This window comes from Eurosta solidaginis, chromosome 2 (genome assembly GCF_040869045.1).
Source record: "Eurosta solidaginis isolate ZX-2024a chromosome 2, ASM4086904v1, whole genome shotgun sequence".
Classification (NCBI taxonomy): Eukaryota; Metazoa; Arthropoda; class Insecta; order Diptera; family Tephritidae; genus Eurosta; species Eurosta solidaginis.
Window position 1 is genome coordinate 244,606,591 of NC_090320.1, and position 21,268 is coordinate 244,627,858.

Sequence of the window (21,268 nt, forward strand, 5' to 3'; positions counted from 1 at the left end):
CCCAATTTGCGTCGTGCTCCTCTTGATTTTTCCCTACAAATTGGCCGGACGGGACCTACATGTTTTAAGCCGACTCCGAACGGCATCTGCAAGGCAGATGAGTTTTCACTGAGAGCTTTTCATGGCAGAAATACAATCGGAGCGCTTGCCAGACACTGCCGAGGGGCGACCCCGCTTAGAAAAATTTTCTTCTAATTGAAAAATCTTATTTCTAAAATTTTGATGTTGCTTTGCCCGGGAGTTGAACCCAGGGCATACGGTGTGATAGGCGGAGGACGCTACCATCACACCACGGTGGTATTGTAATACTTTAAATATTTGTTTGAAAATAATAATAAATTTTTAATTTTCAATCTTGATAAATGAATTTTCAAAAATTTTCATTCTGCTGTAAGTAAATTTTTTATTAAATAAAAACGTACTTTTATTCGTGTTGCCTTAAATATATAAAATTATTTCAACCACTACACCAATACCACTTTGTGTCTTAATCTGTATTTCTACAGATAATCCAATGTCTTGAACTAAGGCCTTGAAAACCTTAGTTTTCTACAGAATCACACCATGAGTCTTAATCCATGTCTCAGCCAGAGCTCAATATTAGTCTCACTCCGAGCTTTGAGCTAAATTTGAGCCTCACTTTTCAAAACTTCATTCCGTCTTAATTTAAATCTGAGCCTGAGGCCAAGGGAACTTCATAATGTTCCTTATCTTTCATTTTATTATTCTTTTATCTTCTCTTTCTTTTACATTTTCTCCGTTTCTTTATCTTTCGTTTTATCTTCTTCGTTATGATTATCATTACCTTTATCTTTATCTTAATTTGTATCCTTATATTTAAAATTACCTTATCTTTTTCTTTATCTTTACCTTCATCTTAACCTTTGTCTTTACCTTCATCTTCATCTTCACCTTTGTCTTTATCTCAATCTTTCTCTTTATCTTTCTCATTACCTTTATCTTTATGTTTATCTTCATCTTTACCTTTATCCTTATCTTTATATTTATCTTTACCTTCATCTTCGACTTTATCTCAATCTTCAACTTTATCTTTGTCTTTATCACAATTATCTTAATCTCTATCTTTATGTTTATATTTATCTTTATTTTTATCGTTATTCTTATCTTTATCTCCTTTTATGTCTTTATCTTCCACCTTCACTTCCTATTTCGCCTGCTCTTTTTCGTTCTTTTTCTTCTTTTTTTTTCTTTCTCACTTTTCTTCTAGTCCAACTTATCCTATCTGACTGTCATTCTTCCTGTCTCTCTCTCTATCCTTATTCTTCTGTTTCTCCCTATCCTTATTCTTCTCTTACTCTTCATCATTTTCTCTGTCCTTCTCGTTCCCCTTCTTCTTATCCATGTTATTTATCCATAATCTTATATTAATCCTTCTCCTTAAAAATATATAGGTAATTTCTTTGAGCAATCGTTTCTATACACACCGTGTGACCATTCTGCCACTCAACAATCTGCCAATAAATTATGCTAAAGTCGGCTCGACTCCAAAAGCTAGCTGGGCCTTTGTAAGTTCGCTGACAGAGGCATTGTTGGAGGCTCCTTCGATGTCAAGAAAGATGCACAGCATACATTCTTTGTTCCCAAGTGCCCCTTCTCTACTTTGACAACTGAATATAGGGATAGACCTACCCTCACAATAACCGCTCTCAAGGAATCCGTCGTCTTATGTAGAGATCAATGAAGGGTTTCAGCGTTTGTTTTAAAAATGAATAGGGACCAGTTGATTGGCTACAAGATTTTAGGTAGAGTTTTCCACCACCTTTAGGAGTGAAGATAACTTTGGTCGTATTCCGAAAGCAGTAGACCAATCTCAGTTGATATAGATAGTATTCATTCATCTACGGTTACATCTGGTCATATTTTCTGTCTCGGAGCTGACTTTGCACCCAAATACTTTCCCACACCCCAATAAGGGTGGGCTAACATCAAAAGTTACTATAATTCTGTATGTAACTTCAAATCTACATATTGTGACAAATATTAGACACTATCATCTCTAAACCAATACTAAGCAGTCACTTGTATCTACGTAAACAAATCAATCATTATGTGTACACATATGTACGTACAAGCAGCGGAGAGAAACGCACAAACACATGCATATATCTTATCTGAGCTACTCACAAAAGTATGCAATCATCTGTTGAAGTATCACTCACATATCCACGCGCATATGAACAGCTTTACGGCTGAGCTCAGGCCTATTAATTTAGGTTAGCTGCGAATACTCAAATAAACAGCCCCTGACCAAGAGCGGCTGGTGAGGAGGGTTTGGCTTAAAAGGCCTCGTGCACCCTGTGAACCCCCAGTGACGGGGCGAGTAGATGCCGCCCGTAATTTAAGCATCCACAACCCACATCGAGGCTACACCGAGGGAATACCTACCCAAGATAGGGAGGCAACTAAGCGGCGAGGGATACACATTCAGGAAGGAAAATACCTCAATTCTTAATTACTAAGAAAGCTTATATTTGATAGCATATTAAGACTGAGCCCAGTGAGGTCTTAATTAATCCAGTATGGAATTTGGATATGGTTGCTAAGGGCTGGCGAGTGTGACATTCCTTAATCTTAGTACACGGCTTGACACCACGTCAAAACGACTTTCCGGATAATGTGACATTCGTCTCCGTCCCGTTAAAACCTTGGCAGGCCTTGGGGTACGTTCGAAGCCCGTCACCATTAAGTTGGTGGAGCAGGTTCGGTTGAGACTCTCCCGATTAACGCTGATCTGGCTTTGAACGCAGTTTTCATAAGGAACTGCGTCAACCTTCACGTTACCTCCCTGCCTTCGCGTAGATAACCACGGGATCATTCAAGGTGACTGTACATCTGGACTAAGATAGCGGCCCCAAGTGGGGACCTAATCACATAAATGAGTAACCAAAAAAAAAATAATAAAAATCAAGATAGGGAAGGTACGTCCAACCCATTTATGGGACGAAAGCTACCTCGTTCCCCAGAAGGACCTAGTCTATTGGCCGTAGGTCAAAATGTTTCGTAGCACACGGGGACAAAACCAAAAGGAGCGGAAGCCAACGGCAGGAAAGAAGCTTCTCCGGCTGTTACTCCAATGGCAAGACACGAGAAGGCTAAAACAGGCACTCCTTCATTAAGTGACCTCATTAAGAAGGTTGCAGAAGATCTTCTTCAGATTTGCTCAGGCCTCAGGAGGGATCGAAAACAAGATGACCAAGCTAGGGAGATCAATTGATGATCTGTTTGAGTTTTTTAAAGGGCGTAATAATATACACGCTGAAATTAAGCGCTTAGCCTCCATAATGAAGGCATTGTACATAGATTCCGCGCTGGAGGTAAAGGATCTAAAGAAGAAAATAATTTCGAATGATACGGCTAAGGATGGAAGCTCGTCTCCCCCAGGAAAGATACCGAGGAAGAATTCGACAAGGGAAAATCAAGTAGCCAATCCCACGATCTGAGCCAAGGACATTACGCCAAGAGGAGAGTCACAAGCGAGTAAAATCACAAGCGTCACTGAACCAGAAAAAGGTCGAAAGGACAGAAGACGCCACAACTCAAAAGTCGGGAGAGTGGCAGGAAGCCAAACCCAAAAAGGCGATTAGGAAGAAAATGATTAAAGCCAGGCCGGATGCAATCATAATTTCGAAGGCTGGAGATGCTACGTATGCTGGCATACTGCGAAAAGTGAGAAATTGCGATGAACTAAAAGCCCTAGGGGGTGATGTGAAAACTATTAGAATAACGGCAAAAGGAGATTCGTTGATGCAGCTTAAAAAAACCCAAGAGGGAAAAACAAGCACGTACCAAGCGGAGATTGAAGCAGTGCTAAAAGAGTCAGCGAAGGTCACAACAAAATCTCAAATGATCACGCTACAGTTCAGAGACCTCGATGAAATAACTGCGCCGGATGAGATTTGTGATGCGATCCATCAGCAATGTAGGATAGAACGGCCTGATTCAACTGCCATAAAAAGTTTACGTACAGGGTACAGCGGTACAAAATCGGCACTTGTAAGCCTTACAGCGGATGATGCTAAAGTTGTTCTAAAGGCGCAAAGAATAAGAGTAGGATGGGTATCTTGTCGAATTAGAGAGGTGAAACAGGAGAGGTACTGTTATAGATGCTGGGCCTATGAACATATAGCCCAGAAGTGCAAGGGACTATAGATAGGTCAAAATTTTGCAGGAAATGCGGTCAGGAGGGGCACAAGGCCGCGAACTGCTCCAACGTACCGAAATGTGCGTTATGTGGGAGAGAACATTCGGCAAGCAGTTTTAGATGCCCACAACGGGAAGGAAGCAGCCAGATTGCCCTATGAGATTGTTGCAACTCAATTTAAACCACTGTGAAGGGGCCCAAGACCTCTTATCCCAAAAAATGTTTGAAGGAGGATTTGACTTAGCGGTACTCTCTGAGCCATACAAAAATAAGCAGGACCAAGGCTGGCTCACGGACTCGACTGGGAAAGCCTCAATTTGGATACCAGTTCCGCAGAAAAAGATGGCACCAAAAGTGGCAGGATTCACGTTGGCAAAAACCAAAGGAATATACATGTTTAGTTGCTATGCACCTCCGAGCATGAGTAGCACAGAGTTTGAGAACATGATTCTGGGGATGGCCATAGAAGCACAGGGTAAACACCCGCTTATAATATGTGGAGACTTCAACGCATGGTCAACTGTATGGGGTAGTAGTAGAACTACCGATAGAGGTAGAGTTCTTCTCGAAATCCTTACACCCCTGAGGCTAGAACTTCTAAATGAGGCAGGGAAATATGGATCTCACGTTTGCTAGTAGCGAAATAGCGAGACGAGCAAAATGGTCCATCAGTAACGTCTACACACACAGCTACCACAAAGCTATTAGCCTAAAGCTAGTGGAAACTGCACCAAGGAACGCCTCCAACCAACTGCAAGAAGAAGATGGAAACAACACCTTTTTGAACCAGAAGTATATGATGTTGTATGGAACGATGCACGATGTGCACTGATAACTTCGGATATTAGAAATGCTTTTAGCACCGCGAACTGGATGCAGATAATGACAGCGCTACGAAACTTTGGCACACGTGCTTACCTGCTCCGAATAATTGGTAGCTATCTAAGCGACAGAGTACTCCTTTTTGATACCGATGAGGGACCAAGAAACCACCACATCACGGGCGGTGTCCCCCGGGGATCTGTTCTAGGTCCAACTCTTTGGAATGCGATGTATGACGGGGTGCTACAAATCGACCTTCCCGGAGGCACGGAAATTGTCGGCAGATGATATTGTCGTAGTAGTAGTGGCAAAGAAACTTGATCTGATCCAAGTATTATGTAATGACGCCGTGGGAAGAATAAAGGAATGGTTGACGAATATGGGGCTGGAGATGGCTAGCAATAAGACAGAAGTGGTTCTGGTGAGCTCAAAGCGGACTGTGGATGAGTTGGTCCTAACCATAGGAGATTATCAAATAAATTCAAAGCCCTCCTTGAAATATCTAGGAGTAACCATTGACTCAAAACTAACTTTTAGGGAGCACTTCAGGGCGGTGGGTGAGACAGTTTCTAGAGTTAGTGGAGCACTAACGCGAATAATGCCCAACATCGGCAGCCCAAGCGAAGCTACCCGTCAGCTATTATCCAACGTAACCAGCTCTATAATATTATATGCAGCACCAGAATGCACGGATCTAAAATTGTCCACCAAAAAGATATACTAGCAGCCTACCGCATTACTGCTATACGAATAGCATGTGCTTATCGGATGGTGTCCGACCACGCGATCCATGTTTTATCCAGGAAAATCCCTGTAGATTTACTCTCAGGGAAAATGGCCGATCTGTATGGCATTGGAATCAGCCGACCATCTGAAGATGCTAAGAAAAGCGGTCACGAACAATAGTTAGGTGGCAAGAACGGTGGGAAGATTCGAGAAAACGGCGCTTGACCTGCATGCTAGTCCGGAATATAGAGGAATGGTACGAGCGAAAACACGGCGAATTAAATTACCACCTCACACAGATATTGAGCGGGCACGGCGGCTTCAAGAAATATCTACATATGCGTGGGATAGAGGAGGATCCTTTCTGTCCAAGTTGTCCCTCCGAATTGGAAAGCGCAGAACACGTAATGTTTCACTGCCCTCGTTTTCATGGCGAAAGACTGTCTTTAAACAGAGTTTTTGGAGAGGAGCCTTCCAGTAGGAATTTAGTTCCACGAATGTGCGGACAATAAATTGTTGGATTGCTGTGAGCAAGATGCCCTTTATAGTAATGACGAAATTGATGCATGCTGAAAGGGAGCGCAGAGAAATGCGCATACGAAGTAGTGGTGACTAAATCGCCCCCCCCCCCCCCCCGTGACGTTATGCCTAACGGCGGTCCCACGAGGTGCGGACACATGAACAGGATCAGCCTGGTTTCATTGAGCCACTTGAGGGTAGTGCGCTACCCCAACGTCCAATAAAAAAAGGGAGAAGCTATAAACGTGCATCTGTAGTTTATAGCTGGTAAGGTTAGGTTAGGTTGAACTGGCCGGTCCATGAGGACCTCACATAGACTGATTGAGAGCGTAGTGTTACCAGAATTTTGTTTTAACTACCAAATTGAAAACCCCTATCAAAAAAACCAGGACCTATGTTATAAAATAACTCCGTCCTCTTGGCAAATACTAGAAGCTGGTAAACAAGTAGTAAATTCTAGAAGAAGAAACGCCTGGAAGCAACAGAAGCTGAGTATATCTCGAATTTTCGCACATCAAAAAATAAAATATTAGTCAGACACCAAAGAGAAAGGAGAATGTATAAGAGACCTACATACGGATAAATATATACATATATGTAGTTAACCTTCACGGCATACTCTTTATGAATTTGTTTTATGAAATTCACTGCAAAAAACTCTTATCAGTGCGTGTAATGCGTTGAGTGTAAGTGTGGGCTGATTTCTATTGTGCAAATTGTCAAAAAAAAAAAACAATTTATTAAGGCACATTTTGTGCGCTAACACCTACACTTACGCCGCATACGCATGCACTAACGGTAATCGCGAATAATTTTGCCAAGCAGTGTTGCCAGGTTAGCCTTTTCGAGGCTAGATTTAGCCTTTTTTTTGTTTTGCCTTTAGCTTCGAAATTTTAGGTTTAGCTTCGTGACTTTTTTCTAGCCTTTTTTACTCCGAATGTATTTTTAATAATTTCTAAAATAAAATAATTTCAATAGTTCCAGTGAACACCTAATACCTAATAATATGAGTTCTCTACAAAAGATTAATTCTTTTTCTGCTGAAAATTCGTTGAAAGTTTCAAAGCCAGATGTATTTTCTTACTTTGAAAAAGAGAAGTATAGTTATTCTTCAAGTCAAATAGCATTAATAGAGCTGCAGTGGCGAAAACTTTTTATAACAATACAATGGAAAAATGTACACTCCACCATGGAATTTTGGTCGGAAGTCCGAGAACATAAAAATGCATTAAACGAACCTCCTTTTTTAGAACTTGTCGAAATCATATTAAGTTTTTTAGTTGTTGTTGTTGTTGTTGTAGCGATTAGGTTAATCCCCGAAGGCTTTGGGGAGTGTTATCGATGTGATGGTCCTTTGTCGGATACAGATCCGATACGCTCTGGTAACGCAGCACCATTAAGGTGCTGGCCCGACCATCTCGGGAACGATTTATGTGGCCACATTAAACCTTCAGGCCATCCCTCCCTCCCCACCCCCAAGTTCCATGAGGAGCTTGGGGTCGCCAGAGCCTCGTCTGCTAGTGAAACGGGATTTGCCGCTCGAAGGTGAGGTTGACAATTGGGTTGGAGAAGCTATATATTGCGCTACACAACCCCTTGAATCCCAAGTTTTTTAGTATTACCACTCAGTAACGCGGAGGTTGAAAGAATTTTTAGTGGCATGAAAATTCTGAAAACTAAATTAAGGAACAAACTAAAATTAAAATGCTTAATGCGCTGCTTAATATTAGATGCTCGTTAAAACGCTTATCTAAGTGTTGTAAGGATAAATAGCCAAACTGTATACGCAGACTTAAGCTCTTCTGATTCTTCAGACGGGGAATATTTTATATAAATAATTAGTTTGTAATATTTTTTTTATGTATATACACTAGGGCGGGTCGATTTAAAAATCGCTCAGTGCTCTGTGAAAATCGTATTCTAGGGATCAAAATAAGAAACTTTGTCGAAGGAACCATACCTCTAAAACGAATTCTGATGTCCCTCCCCTTTGGATCGAACTTTTGGGTAGGGGCAATTTCAATTCTACCTGCTGTGTCTTGTGGTGGCTTAAAAAAAACAACACAAGCAATTTTACGATCTGCAATTGTGTCACAGTGATACCTTCATTTTTTAAAACGGTTGAATAAACAACCCACACAACTATGTTTACGACATGCAAATGCATCCCAGTAATGCCTTGGTTTTAAAAAGGGGGTTGTAAAAACGCTAATTTATAATAATTTTTTTTAATTTCTTTTCTATTACTGCGTTAAATTCATTTTTTTATTTACATATTTTCTGACTAAATAAATTTCTAAAGAGAAAAATAAACTCCAAAAAGAAAAAAAATAGGCACTTCAAAGTGGGATTTTTCAAAATTTGCCCCTACGACCCAAAGGGGGGGGGGGGGGGGGGGGCATCAGAATTCGTTTTAGAGGTATGGTTCCTTCGGCAAAGTTTCTTATTTTGATCCCTAGAATATGATTTTCACAGAGCAATGGGCGATTTTTTGCCTCCCCACAAATCGACCCGGCCTAATATACACATATGCAATCATTTAAAGTAATTCCATGTGCTAGTCAAGGAAATGTGCCTGATATGTTTTGAAACAAGAAGTTATGTTTAAGTTATGTTTATAAGTTTTTATTTACAAATGTGTAAACTAAAGTATAAAAAAAAATTTTATGAATTAACCAAACAAATTTCTGGCCGTTTTTTAGCTTCTTTTTTTTTTCTAAATTTATCTTTTTCTAACCTTTTTTTTTGCCAATCTAGCTTCTTGTTTTTTCATCACCTGACAACACTGTTGCCAAGTATTGCATTCAGCTGCCGCTCAGCAACCAATTTACCATCACCATACAAAGCAAAGTTCTTTGGCCGATAGTGATGGACGATATTGCACTATCGGTGATTATATCGCCGCGAATGAAAAATCGCTAATAGTGATAGCTATTGCTATTCAAATATATCAGTGATTGGCGATTTTCCTTCACTCGATTATTTTGAATGACAATCACATCTGGCAGCATTTCGCTAATAGCGATATTTTTCATGAAGAATGAAAATCACCTCTGGCAGCACTCGGTTGTGTTTACTTTTAGCTAGTTTGCTATTTCAGGCGACGTTATTTTGAATTGATATTTTTATAAACGACGTTTTGATCTGGTTGGCTGCGAAAATTTGGTTGTATTAACTTATTAAAAATCCGTTTTAATATCGAATGAAGGATGATAGTAAAAATAAAATAATTTAAAAAAAATTTTTAAGTTAAACGGTTTTATTGAAAACAATATTTACATGAAATAATAATAATACTAAAAGCTAGAAAATAATTAGGTATGTCCTAGGTACTAGTCATCACACTCCTCATCTATCTAGGGCGTTGATCAGACAATTAAATAAAAGCGTTGGGCGCGTAAAATTTCTAAAAATGCGAGGCGAAGCATAACCTTATTAAGGTTCATCTTATATATGACTATCAATAGAAATTTGACGCGTCCAACGTTTTTATTTAATTGTCTGATCAACGCCCTAGATTGATGAGGAGTGTGATGACTAGTACCTAGGACCTACCTAATTATTTTCTAGCTTTAAGTATTATTATTACTTCATGTAAGTATTGTTTTCAATAAAAGAGTTTAACTAAAATTTTTTTTTTTATTTTTTTTTTTTCAAGTTTTTAGTCTCTATTTAATGGCCTATTATTTCTCATTCTATTTAGTTCATTTAGTGACTTATTATTACACTGACTCTTTCCTGACAATTTGTTACAATCTAAGTGCTCAATAAATAATCCTTCCAAAGACTTTACTCGACTCTGCGCCACGTATGCTTGTCCCTCCTCGAACTCCAAAATATTTTGATGTGACTTCTATATATGTATTATGTGTATGTATAATGTGTTCCAAATATGAGCCAAATCGGACCACAAATACGATTTTTTTTATTATATCGATCGTTGCGCCACCTAGCGGCGATTTTTTTCATAGTTCTCTTTCTATTCTTGTATGTATTATGTGTTCCAAATAGTTATGAACCAAATCGGAACACAAATACGATTTTTTGAAATATTTCGATCCATGCGCCACCTATCGGAGTTTTTTCTTATTATTGCATTGTCATAGGGTTCTGAACTATATTCCAAGTTTAAAGCTTGTAGCTTATCAAAAAGTTGCTAAAATTTCAATTACAAAATTCGTGCCAGCCAGCCAACTAACCAGCCTGTCATGTGGCAATTTTATGAGCCCATATGTAAATGAAAGGCGTGCAAAGCCCGATGATAATTGTAAAAGTCACCGTTCATATAAATATTTCATGAAGTGTATAAAAGAGTTTAACTTACTGAATTTTTTGTTTTTAATTACACTATGTGACGCCAAATAGACCTGGGTCTTCAGACTTGGTCGAAGATTGGTTACCTGTGTAATTCCTAAGTTAATACTTCTAGGCAGTAGCCGTTGGCAGTTTTATAAAATTTGTGTTTTTGATGGAAAAATAAAAGAATTATAGAAATATATATCACTCGTCTTATTGCAAACAGATTTAACTCAAAATTTAAGTTTTTTAGGAGAATGCAATTCAAGCTTTGCCATATGGTTTGTATATGATTGAATTCTCTGGCTAATTTCTAGGGCACTGAAGTGGGTGGCTAATTTTCTGTTCAAAAATATTTTTATAATAGTTTGAAGAATTTGCTATATTTTTGCTCTGCATTTCTTATTAAAAATTAATTCACTTTACTATAAAAATATTATGCATCCAAATTCAACTTTCAGAATAAATTAATACGGAGAATTTCTGAATACATCTGTGTAGTATAAAAATAATAGTAAATAAATCATGATGGTGTTACATATACAAATTTATTTCGGGTTGATCCATCTTACATTTAATAATCAAAGCATTTTCAACTAGCAAAATTTATAAGATGCATAGACATCTATTTCCGCTAGATTCATCTCATTGACTGTAATACGAGAATGAACATAATGTCGTCAGCCAGTTAATAATATTGAATCATAATATCTCAGAAAATTAGAATTTCACATTACATCAGTTTACAATAAAAGGTACATATTTTTTCTTTTTATTCCAATTTTGGTTCATATATTCTGTATACTAAACTAAATTAATGTATAACATTCAATCTACTCCGGTAAACAAACTTAAACATTCCTTTTTTATATCCAAGTATACAAATTGCACATTCGCTTACTAAAAATAAATTAAAGCGATCGCTGTAGCTATAAAAAATATCCGCGATTCAAAAATCGTCATCACTATTTTCAATGATAGTTCAAAATCGCTGTATGGCCCATCACTATTGGCCGAACAGCTATGATCGTGTGAGCAAAACAAATCGGCTGCAACTTTCCATGAGATAAGTATGTCATGTGTGAGTGTGTGTGTGTGCGTGGTTCAGAGTGCGTGAGCAGAACTTTGTAATCGGTCATTGTCACGAGCTGTGAAATTCTAATATCGTTCATAAGAAATACGCACTCACACAAACACCCACGTTTTCACAAGCTTTTTTCTGAGCACACACTACATGATATAGACCCAGTAGAGCTAGCGCTCGAGTTCTTTGACGTACGATGATGGTAATCTGTTAAGCGATGCTCAGCGTCCACTTGAGAATTTCCTTCCTCGCTTACCTCAGTGCTAAATACATATTTGGGGGATATTTCGATATAATTTAGGTGCCACCGTGGTGTGATGGTAGCGTGCTCCGCCTGCCACACCGTATGCCCTGTGTTCGCACCCCGGGCAATGCAACATCAAAATTTTAGAAATAAGTTTTTTCAATTAGAAGAAAATTTTTCTAAGCGGGGTCGCCCCTCGGCAGTGTTTGGCAAGCGATCCGGGTGTATTTCTGCCATGAAAAGCTCTCAGTTAAAAGTCATCTGCCTTGCAGATGCCGTTCGGAGTCGGCATAAAACATGTACATAGGTCCCGTCCGGCCAATTTGTAGGGAAAATCAGGAGGAGCACGACGCAAATTGGAAGAGAAGCTCGGCCTTTAGATCTCTTTGGAGGTTATCGCGCCTTACATTTATTTATTTTTTTTAGGTGCTATTTGAGAGAAGTTATTCTTTTGTTATCGATATATATTCGGCTTGATATCGCCAAGTCATCGCCTTGTTATTAGTTTCTGCGTTTTGTGTTAGATGTGTGATCGATTTTACATTGATGAGTCGCCCGATAACAAATTTATAACACTTCGATATTTAATCGATAGCTCGTCTATGTGACAAAGAACCAATAACAAATATATAACTTGTAATGAAATAACATGCCCATAACCTGCAGATAATTCGTCGATAACGGTGGTTGTCAATAACAAACCAATAACAATTCGATAAAAATCGATAAGACCTCGCTTCAATTTTGGGTTTTCATCCTTCCTTTCCTATACTTTCTTGTTTGTTTTTTTTTTTTTTCTTTGCCTTTCCTTTCTTTCACCCAAACACTCCCACATTGTACTCCTACACTTCCTATACACTTACACTTACCTTACGCTTACATTCTGAATTCTCCCATACCGTCAGCAAAGATGTTTTGCACATCAATAATGTGCTTACCTACCATACGAAAGCTCCCAGCTTCTAGTAGCGCTCTCACAATTAAGAGCTAGACGTAGATTTCTTCGGAGATATATATCGCCAAGTTATTTTTTCCTTTTTTTCAAATTTTCATGGGAGGAGGACACATAACTAAATATACACAAGCATCAATTTTGAACTATAAATACAGGACAAACGACAACAACAGATCAGAACGAAATTGACACTGATGATGGCACAACGCCGAAACTGGTTTGTCTCGAAACCAAATTTGACAAGGGATGACGGAAAATCGTTCCAATATGTTTTAAATTTTTAAACTTCCTTACAATTAGTAAAGGTTGACATATTACAGACAAAAAATATATTTCAGTCACGAGGACGTTGAATGATAACTAAACGTCACATATAACAGATAATGACAATTAATAATTTATAATTTTTCAACAAAACATTTATTGGCTGTAACTTGATGGTTGTGTCATTTTCATGTTGGTGTGTCACGTTATTGCCTGGTACCGCTTACGCGCTCCACATAGATGTCCCGAAACTAGCGGATGGTATCGCTTATCATGAGCCTCCTCATCAGGTTTGCGTAATAGCGCGTGATGTTTATAAGGTGTATGACTCGTTCGTTTGCCGGGTCACATTCGCGCAGTGCTCCAACTATAAACGCCTCCACTCTGACTTCGTAGCCAAGTGTCGACAGCTGGTCAGCAAGAGGCTGCTGGTATTTCTGTAGCTTTTACTGCGAGCCTCCTTGAAAGCATCGCCTCTATTTTCGAACGGAATAGCCACGTCGATCAGGGTGATGCGTTGGCTTACTTCGTCCCGTATGACGATGTCCGGTCTTAGGGTGCCAGCAGTACCGTGGGAGCCCTCTACTATTATATTCACTCTCACGTTCCCGGGGTACCTCAGGGCTCTTACGAGTCTGTCTGGGACGTTGTTGTGGCGCCGCTGTCGTGCCGCGGAGTGGGGGGTGCAGTGGTTAAGCACATGGGGTAGGGTCTCCATGTCCCTTCCGCATTTGCGACAGCGCTTATCTGCATCTATAAGCCATCTCCTTGCAGCGTTCAGTGGGAGGACATTGAGACCAGTGACAAAATGCCAGTCGCAAAAGCGGGTGAATTTTCCCGAGCGGAGAAAGTGGTTAGCTGGTGGTGTCTTATACGTCACTTCGAACACCTTGCCTTGGTCGGGTTTGTTTATCAGCGTGGCTTCGTAGTGTTGTGTCACACAATGTCGCAGTGTCGAAATGATGCGAACATATATATCTAGTACGCACACCCCTGCAAAAATCGCGAGTACTACATGCATGCATGTATGGAGTACTCGTAACGACAATTCATACAAAAATGATGGTCCAATTAACAGTGCATGTCCTAGGACTGTACCATATACTCCAGCTCAGCATTACACATTGACACAAGTGGACCACATGACCCAACGATTTTTGCAGGAACATGACAGACTTAACACGTAGGGTAAGCGCACTGGTAGCCGGACACTTAGCATGTTTTCTTGCTATAAACGCTTTTTCGAATAGTAATATAATAGTAATATTGGTTTTAATTTTAATATATAGAATTGTTAAATTTAGTATCCGGACAGTGAAAAGTAGTCCACGAACATTTTTTTTGGTATCCGGACGCGAATTTCAGTACGATACTTGTTTTTTTTTTCTTTTTAAATGAAGACATACTTACAGGCAGTGTTTGGCAAGCACTCTGAGCGTATTTCTGCCATGAAAAGCTTCTCCGTGAAAACTCATCTGCATATATTTTTTAGAATATAGGTATGTACGTTTATGAAAGGTTTTGTAAAATACTAGAGTACACGGCAGACTTTTTTCTGCCCGAAAACTAGTTTGCCTATATTTCAAAAGTGAGTCTCGCTTCCCTTGTTCACTCTCTAACCTATTCTCTCATACCTTATCATACATTTTATTTTTACTCTTTTTCTTATTCCTTATTCCATTAATTTTCATCCCACTCCCAAACCCATTCCCACTCCAACTACCCTCACCCTACCATTCCCACTTTCAATCTCACGTCCACTTTCAATCCCACTCCCACCCCTACTTCCAGTTCCACTCCCATACTTACTCCTACACTCCTACATCAATTCCCATTCCCACTCCCCAACCCATCCGAACTACACTCCTATTCTTACTTCAAGTGCTAGTCACACTCCCACATCCACTCCATCTACCTCGCTCACCTCAAATTCCTCATACTCATACCACATATTCAACACCAGCTTCATCTGACCAGCCGATTTTAATATCTTTGTTTTTATAAACCAATACGAAACAATATGAAACTAACGCTGCTACACTTTTCAAAATCGTATTATACTTGCCATTTCAGATATCAATATATAATTGAAACGTTCTTCTTCACGATGATATTCTTCTATGCGATATATATACTTTCTTAGTCAGAGATTTGTCATATTGCAGTTTCTGCAAAAAAATGGGGAATCTTATTGCCACCACTTCTCCATGTTTCATCCTGTATCTCCACCGTATCTTCTCCCCTTCGCTTTCTCGATTTTCTCTCCCCATTCTACCTTCCCCTCGAGAAAGTCGCCAATTTTAAATATCTCCATATCCGACTCCGACTTTTTTCTTTTCCTCACCCTCTCTCTACTTTTCTTCTCACCGTCTGTGGTTCCCACTTCTATCTCTTACTATCTATCTATAACTCTCCCTTTCCCTCTCGCTCTTCTTCTTGGCAACTACCCCTTGTTAAATTCCTCAGTAGCACATCCTATTTTATACATATATTGTGACAACACAATCTGGGACCACTTTGGTCCTCATTTTGGTCTATATCTAAGAAATAGGTCCACATATGGAAATAAAACCCCACTAATAAACCATCTACGAAACTACCGCAGCTGTGAGTTTTAAAATTAGTTTATCCGATATTGAGTAATTAAGTTACCAACAGATTCCCTAAATAACAAATAGAACTTTCCTAGTACACTTTTCTGAAAGAACATTTGAAGTTAAGCTTGTCGAAGTTGAACGCCTGTATAAAGTTTCAAGCAAATCGCAACATAAACAAGATTTTTTCGAATAGTTCGACAGCAGGTTTACTTGATGGAGAAAAAATGTTCTCAAATAATAAGCCAGTCGGGGAGGTAGCCCTGTACCAAATTTCAAGAAAATCGCACTATAAATTACATCTGCTACATTTCCTGAAAAATTCGTTGTAAATCTAAAGCATCCTAAAATCTCCTCGAACATACAAACCTTCATCAATATCAGTTCAGTTGCTTAGGAGGAGTTCAGTCACAAAGACACGTACAGAAGAAATATATAACAATGTTCCAGTCTATATCAGAAACATTTTGACGATATTCTTATCTCTGTTCTTTTTTAACGACTTTATTCAGCGTATTTCCAATTGGATAAGCGTTAAAATATAGGTGTATTGATCAATTGGAATTCGGAGATATGACGCTTTCGCATAAGATTTTGGATTAGGGCGTTTTCCGAACAAAATCTGAGTTAGGAAATTTGCATCACTTCATGATGATGCATGATGAAAAGCACAACTTGTGCGGAAACCGTGTGGTATGTATGTCGACTAGCCCGACCATGTATAAAGCTAGTACATACATACGATGAACTTTTTGGCTTATCACACGTCCTTCCCCCTTCCAGTAGAGACCAGAAACCGCCAAAGACGCGATAGAGTCTATATATGTATGTAATAGATTCATATTTCTAACAGGATACGCCCTGTTTAGGTGAGATTGAGGATTACGTTGGGGAATCAAAACCTCACTATATGTGTATGTTCTGTTATGTAAAAAGCAAAATAATTTGTGTGAGTTTCGTCCACAAGAAGTGCTGAAAAAATATATTCTAAAATTAAGATATAAATTAAAGTAATAACACAAAATGTATGCATCTTCGGCCGGGACTTGAACCCAGGACAACGAGCAACAGCGTTCACTACGAAAATAGTTTTGTTATCACTCCAAAAAGTGTTAAGACTGCTACTCAAGGGGTGTTTGCTGCCAATTTTCGTTGGGCTGTGTGTTTCGGCGGCCACCGTGGTGTGATGGTAGCGCGCTCCGCCTACCACACCGTATGCCCCAAGGAATTGAACTAAATTTGTTACAGTATGTTATAATCCCATTTTGTTTATACGTCTGACGTATCACGTAATTTTCTTTCGTATGGTTGCCGATCCGTGATCGTATGTTACGATTTGAGCCCTGCATTTTGGCACCTTAGCGTTGTGTGGTATTTTGGCTGACCTTGATAAGGCGCCGCTCATATATACGTTTGAAAAAACCAAAGTGCGTAGCGTCGTATCTCAGTGACGGCGCATTGAACTGGATTTTTTTTTAATATTTTTTATTCTTAAATTTCAAAAATTAAACAATAATCTTGAAATCTATTTTGGCAAATACTTTTTATAATTTTCTGAGGTTTTCATGTTTGTGATTTGCCCCGGCCCTGCTCACATATTAGTGACCGCTTTTGTGCGGCTGTTGACGCGAGACAGCTTAAAGAATAGCAAATTATCTCAAAACTGACTTTCACCCTCTCTATTAGTCTGTAATAGTGTGTAGAGACGGCTCACTGCATACATATGTAACACTGTCCGAATACTAGTGCACTTACCCTATGTATGATATGCATTAATAGGTTGCTTTCATGGTCGCCGCTGTTGTTGTTTTTAGCGCACTTGGTGAACTTGAAATTTAACAAGTAAATTCACATGCATACATATAGACGTATAGAAATGTATTGTTTTGTCACTGGGCGACAACAACAATTTCGCAAATTAACAAATTTTTTTAATTTTTTTGTTTGTTTTGAAGTAGTGCTAATAAATTCATAATCACATGCGTGGTAAAAAAACAAATATGCGTATGTGTATGCCTGTGCTTAATTAGGCCGAGCAAGTGTTGTGCATATGGATGTACCACGCCACCGATATAGAAACATGTGCAACCCAACTAACCATAAATTTAAAGCGTCTGAAGTCCTTTGAGCAATTTAGACGGCCTAATGGGCGGCGGATTTTGCTAATTCAAATCATAAAGCAATATATGTCTGCCCTAGATTTACATAGAGGTATTTTTTAATTCCAGTAGTAATCAGAACATAAAGGAAATGTCAAATTGAGTAGAACGAGGACAGGGATGTGCAATGAAAAGGATACTGAAAATATTAGGGACGGATTACTTACAAGAAAACCAAATAAAGGAAAGAAGGAAAAACCAGTGGGAGGAGGCGAGGGAGAGAAAATAAAGTGCTAAAGGGGGAGAGGGGTATGGTGATAGATTTAGAATAAGGAAAGGAAACGGCGGATTAAGTAGTACATAAGGAAGTGGGAGAAAAGAGAGCATGTAAGTTACAACTAAACATAACAGATTTTCTAAAATAAATACCAAATTTTTAAAACTGTTTTTTTTTTTGCGGCGGCAGCGTGGCCTGTAATAGCTTATTTTCAATATATTGGGACTTAACATGCCCTAGCCTTCACAGCTGTTGAATTTGTTTTGCTGAATCATATCATTGTTTGTAAAAATCGCTTTCCGCATCATCTAACATTCTGCAACGCTCTACATTTGGAAATATTCATAAACTGTCTAAAGAACTTTTCTCTTGAAAACGTCCTGTGAAATCTCAGCTGATTTTGTATCACAACTTATAACTTATAGAGCATATCATCTCTTCTTATGAAATTGGCATTACTCGTATCAAGCCGCAACTCAAGAGGTCCTTATATTTCGTACAAGGCACCGCTATTCAATCTTACCCTAATAATAACATAACTTGGATCTATAGGCAGCGATCTTCTCACATAAGCTTTATTACATTACGTTGTTGTCTTTGTTATTTTTATAATCAGCAACAACTTTATTTCATAGCTGTCGACTCTGAGTCGTTCGACTTTGTCGCAATCATTACGGCTCGAGAAACAAAATAAGCACACAGAACGCTCAATCAGGTCACAAAGAATTGACTAGAAACGCGCGTGGACTACAGCTGGTAGCAGAAAGCACATAGCTTTTCCTAAAAATAGAGGCGGCCCCGTTTGGTTTGCTCCGCCTACCACATCGAAGGTACTGGGTTCAAGTCTTGGCCAAAGCAAGATCAAAAAAATTAAAAACAAAGTGTTTTCAATTATAAAAAAGTGTAACTAAGTGAGTTCACACCCGGCAGTGGTTTGGCAAAACCCTCCGAGTGTATTTCTGGGTTTGTTTATTCAAGGGGATGTGTTTCGCTTCTTCAACCCAATTGTCAACCTCGCATACCTGTGTCAAATTCTGTTTCTTCAGCAGGCGAGGCTCTGGCGAGCCGAAGCTCCTCATGGAATTAGGTGGTGAACAACCGTATGGTCTAGAAGGTTCAATCTGGTCATATTACATCGTTCCCTGATGGTCGCCATTGTGACGGCACAGGATCTGTATCGATAGCAACCTTCGGGAAGTGTCTATCGCTACAACAAAAACAACAGGAGTGTGTTTCTGCCATGAAAGGCTGCTCAGGGAAAAGTGATCTGCCTTGCATCTGCCGTTCGGAGTCGGAATAAAAAATGTGGGTCCCCTCCCGTCAATTTGTCTAGAAATTGAAAAGGAGCACGAAGCAAATTGGAGGTGAAGCTCCGCTAAATCTCCTCGGAGGTAAATCGTGCTTAGCAAACATGCATTTAAGAAGTTTGAAGTTATCCTTTTATGAGTGGGAGTCAATTTCAGTACTTTATTGACGGGCGCGTCTGAATAAGCAGACCTTCTGGCCTACTAATAACTTTAAGGACTGCTTCCACGATAACCCGCTCATACATGATGGCATAGTCTTTCTTCCATCATTTAAATCTTAAGCCGAAATTTATTAAGGGGATTTCCGACATTTCGTCTGATCGCACGCTACTAAGCTACTAAATAAGGATTAATCTTAATCTTCATCTATGTTGGCTGAAGTTATAGTACGTCGAAGATCATGTGCAGGTCTTACAACCTCAAATTACAAAGTTACTCTCATCATTGAAAACAGGGGTCTATAGGCTCATGATGGGCATTCTGACCGGGCACTGCCTTCTAGCCTCACATGCTTTTAAATTAGGCCTTTTCAGTGATAGCAGTTGTAGAATGTGCGGCTTGGAGTAGCACGTTCTGTACTCGTGCCCGGCGACCGCAAGGATAAGACTCCAGCTATTACAAGTGGCACAGCTATCAGATCTAGAAGCAGCTGGTAGCATAAGTTCTAAAAAGCTTCTAGTTATTGCCAAGAGGACGGAGCTATTTTATAATATAAGTTCTGGTTTCTGATAGGGTCTTTCATTTCGGTCGTTCAGCAAACTTGGTAACACTATGGACTCATTCCGTATATATGTATGAGATCTTCATGGACCACACAGTTCAATCTTAACTAACGTCTTTGTAAGTTTTGAGCCTTTTGGCAACCAATGACTCATTTATAAAGTCCACCTTAGTAAAAACTAAATATTTAAGTAGTTGTTTTTTACTCACCCTTTGCCCCGAACCCGCTTCATTGGTCCAACTACGATCATCTTTTGAGAAAAGCTTCATTTCACTTCTGATTTGGAGTACGTGACATTTGGTTGGCTGGGTATTTAAATTGTGTGTTGTATATTATAGGAAGGCTACATATGTATGTACATATGTATAAACATGTTTTTTGCAATTTGCGATCTTTATCTGTCATAGTTTTTTCGCAATACGCAGCTGCTTATCGTTCATTCAACTATCGGAAATAAATTATTTGTGCGAAAAAGACTCCATTATAATGACTTGCTTTTTGGCATTTATTTCAAATTTATGAATTTATAATCGGGCACTTACCCTGATCTCAATTTTTCTTATTCTTGTTCTCCTGTTGTTGTGGTTGTTGTTGTTATAAAGGTAAAGACAATTTCCGAAGGTTTTGGGAAGCTTTAACAATGTTGATACCACGGAGTTAGATCCCACACGCTATAAAACTAGCACCCTAAGGTACTAGCCTGACTATCCCGGAAACAAGTTGATATGACCACGTCGAACTTTCACAACCACAACTTTTCTCCGAGGCACCGTTCACCTATTCCACCACTATTACTTGGGCATCCGTCAACAGATTCATTGTTCGCCCTTACCACTGGGCGTATAGAATACCCCACCTGTCCATCTGTTCCATTGTAATTTTAGAATCAGTCGGTCCATCTTACGTCTGTTTCCCTGCCATCGGCCACCTCTTCACATTACCACGCCTAGTTATTACTGTGTGTTTGTGCCTCATCCAAAATACCACCAACGAAGCACGGCGTATGCATTTACTATGGAAATATGGCGGTAGGTTCTAGAAAACTTCTATTTTTGACTAGATGACGATGTTATTCTATTATATAATACGTGATACCCAATATAGAAATGTTATGGACCAGAGCCTTTCCATGGGCTCACCATACCATACATAGAGGAAACTGTGAGTAACTGGGGTAACGCAGTATAGGCAAGACTAG

General features: G+C 39.2%; 1 protein-coding gene across 1 annotated transcript in view; it reads right to left on the reverse strand.

Moving 5' to 3' along the window:
* Positions 1-21,063: 21,063 nt before the first annotated feature.
* GramD1B (GRAM domain containing 1B) overlaps positions 21,064-21,268 on the reverse strand; it is a 344,163-nt gene continuing 343,958 nt past the window's right edge. Inside the window, exon 11 of the mRNA XM_067767481.1 lies at positions 21,064-21,082. Within this exon, the coding sequence (XP_067623582.1) occupies positions 21,080-21,082 (3 nt within the window). The 3' untranslated portion in view covers positions 21,064-21,079. The remainder of the gene's footprint in view (positions 21,083-21,268) is intronic.